Source organism: Candoia aspera, chromosome 2 (assembly GCF_035149785.1).
Source record: "Candoia aspera isolate rCanAsp1 chromosome 2, rCanAsp1.hap2, whole genome shotgun sequence".
Lineage (NCBI taxonomy): Eukaryota > Metazoa > Chordata > Lepidosauria > Squamata > Boidae > Candoia > Candoia aspera.
In genome coordinates this window covers 115,319,992-115,321,803 of record NC_086154.1, presented here as the reverse complement: position 1 = coordinate 115,321,803, position 1,812 = coordinate 115,319,992, and the positions used below count along the sequence as shown (strand labels likewise).

Here is a 1,812-nt window from a genome sequence, read left to right as displayed (position 1 = left end):
TGATTCCAACTGCTGGAAGGGGTGGGTGCAAATCTGGACAGAACCATTTCTCAACATTGCCTATAATTATGAAGTCGTGGCGTTCCAGCGTTTCCCAAGCTAGGCCATTCCCAGGTGTGTGGACTTCAAATCCCAGAATTCCAAAGCCAGCATGGCTAGTGATGAGTGTTCTGGGAGCTGAAGTCCACGTACCTGGAAATTGCCAATGTTAGAAAACACTGCTAGACAAAGCGAAGACTGAGGTTCCGTGAAACAAATATAGAAATAGGACAGGTTAGACTGATTCACGGTCAGAACAAGCAAAAGCTGTTATTGGTTTACTTCGAGACCAAATAGTTTTATGTGACTCTAATACGTGTTTTTCCATGTTCAGAGAGTAGATCTCCTCCAGCCCAACTCTCGCGATATTACAGCAATATTCATAGGGCTCTTCAGAACCATCGTTCTTTGCGTACGGTGAAAATTGGCGGGAAGGAGGTTGGCGTAATGGTGGAGAAGTCTAGCTTACGGTCGCCGCCGGTAAAGGTCCTGGCTGCGCAGCTGAAGCGGTGCCGCCAGCTCCCCGGCGGCTCATGGCTGTTGGACCGGGAAGAGTACGGACGTCCGGCGTTAGCTGTGTCTCTGGTATGGATGCAGGGTAAAGTGCTGACTGTAGAGCAGGCTGGCTCGACTGTGCGGCTCCTGGACGAGAGCGGCTCTTTCGTGGTTTCTGGCGTAGAGAGAGTCCCTAAGGGAAAACCTTGCCTCAGCCCTGGAAATTATGTGATGGTGATGGGCTTGGTGCAGGGTTGCACCCCAGAACCTGTCCTTCAAGCCGTGAAGATGTCGGGTCTTTCGGGCAATCCTCTGCACAGGAGTATGTGGGAGCTGGAAGTGGAAGATTTGCAGAGAAGCCTCATTTCGTAAATGAAGCTGGCATGGCAAAATGGGAGTAATTTGCTGCATGTGACAGAACAATTGGGGTGGAAATGCCTGCATTTTTAGAAGGCATGGATTATTTCCAACTGGATTAACTTGCACAAGTAATATTTTATACTTGAGGGATCATGGATTCATTGCTCCTTTGTGGAGTTCTCTTCTTTCTTCAGGCTGGACTTACATGAAAGGAGTGCTGTGCTGCAGAGTTCACTACAGACATCTGACTTCAGACATTACTGTTAATGGATATGCAAAGACTGCTGTTTTAAAATAATGATTCTGTTCACCCAAAGAATTTACAATTCTAGGATAAAGCTGTTTCGATAACCATGGATAATGTTACCTTGAAAGCCTCTTTTTTAATGCATAGTTTCATTTAATGTTTCAAGTCAAACTGAGTGGGGGACAGCCTCCCCCCCCAATATAGCAAAACTTCAGGGAGACAACTGAACAATAAAGTAATACTGTATTATAATAAAATCTGCATATATTACTGGAGTGTTTGTTTTTAATGTTTTCTGATAGTGAATAATTGGACTCCTAATGGCACATTTAATGGAAATAATACTTCATGCTTTATGCATTATTTTTAAAAAGCTTGCTATTGGACCCTGCAATGGTGGAACTGTCCTGGAGTTTGAAAATAGCTACAGTACCTCAAATGTTTCATATTCTTGCCTTCCAGGATGTCTCTTGTGATAATCTGAAAAGTGCAAAGAGCACCTGGTACTCCAATATAGTACAAAAAAATGAAGTGTTCTACTTTGGCCAACTGTTTGCCTACAGTAGTACCCTCTTTTGCTAGTTAGAGTTATATTTAGTCTTTTATTCCAAGATAATATAGATCTTGTGGAATTTCTTTCAGCTTTGTTCAGAGTAATAGCTAATATAAAC

The 1,812-nt window shown here is 43.4% G+C and overlaps 1 protein-coding gene across 1 annotated transcript; it reads left to right on the top strand.

The window, feature by feature from the left end:
* Positions 1-280: 280 nt before the first annotated feature.
* Positions 281-1,411, top strand: RMI2 (RecQ mediated genome instability 2). The gene has a single exon (XM_063293419.1). The coding sequence runs from the start codon at positions 487-489 to the stop codon at positions 904-906; it is 420 nt and encodes a 139-aa protein (XP_063149489.1). The 5' UTR covers positions 281-486; the 3' UTR covers positions 907-1,411.
* Positions 1,412-1,812: the final 401 nt, after the last annotated feature.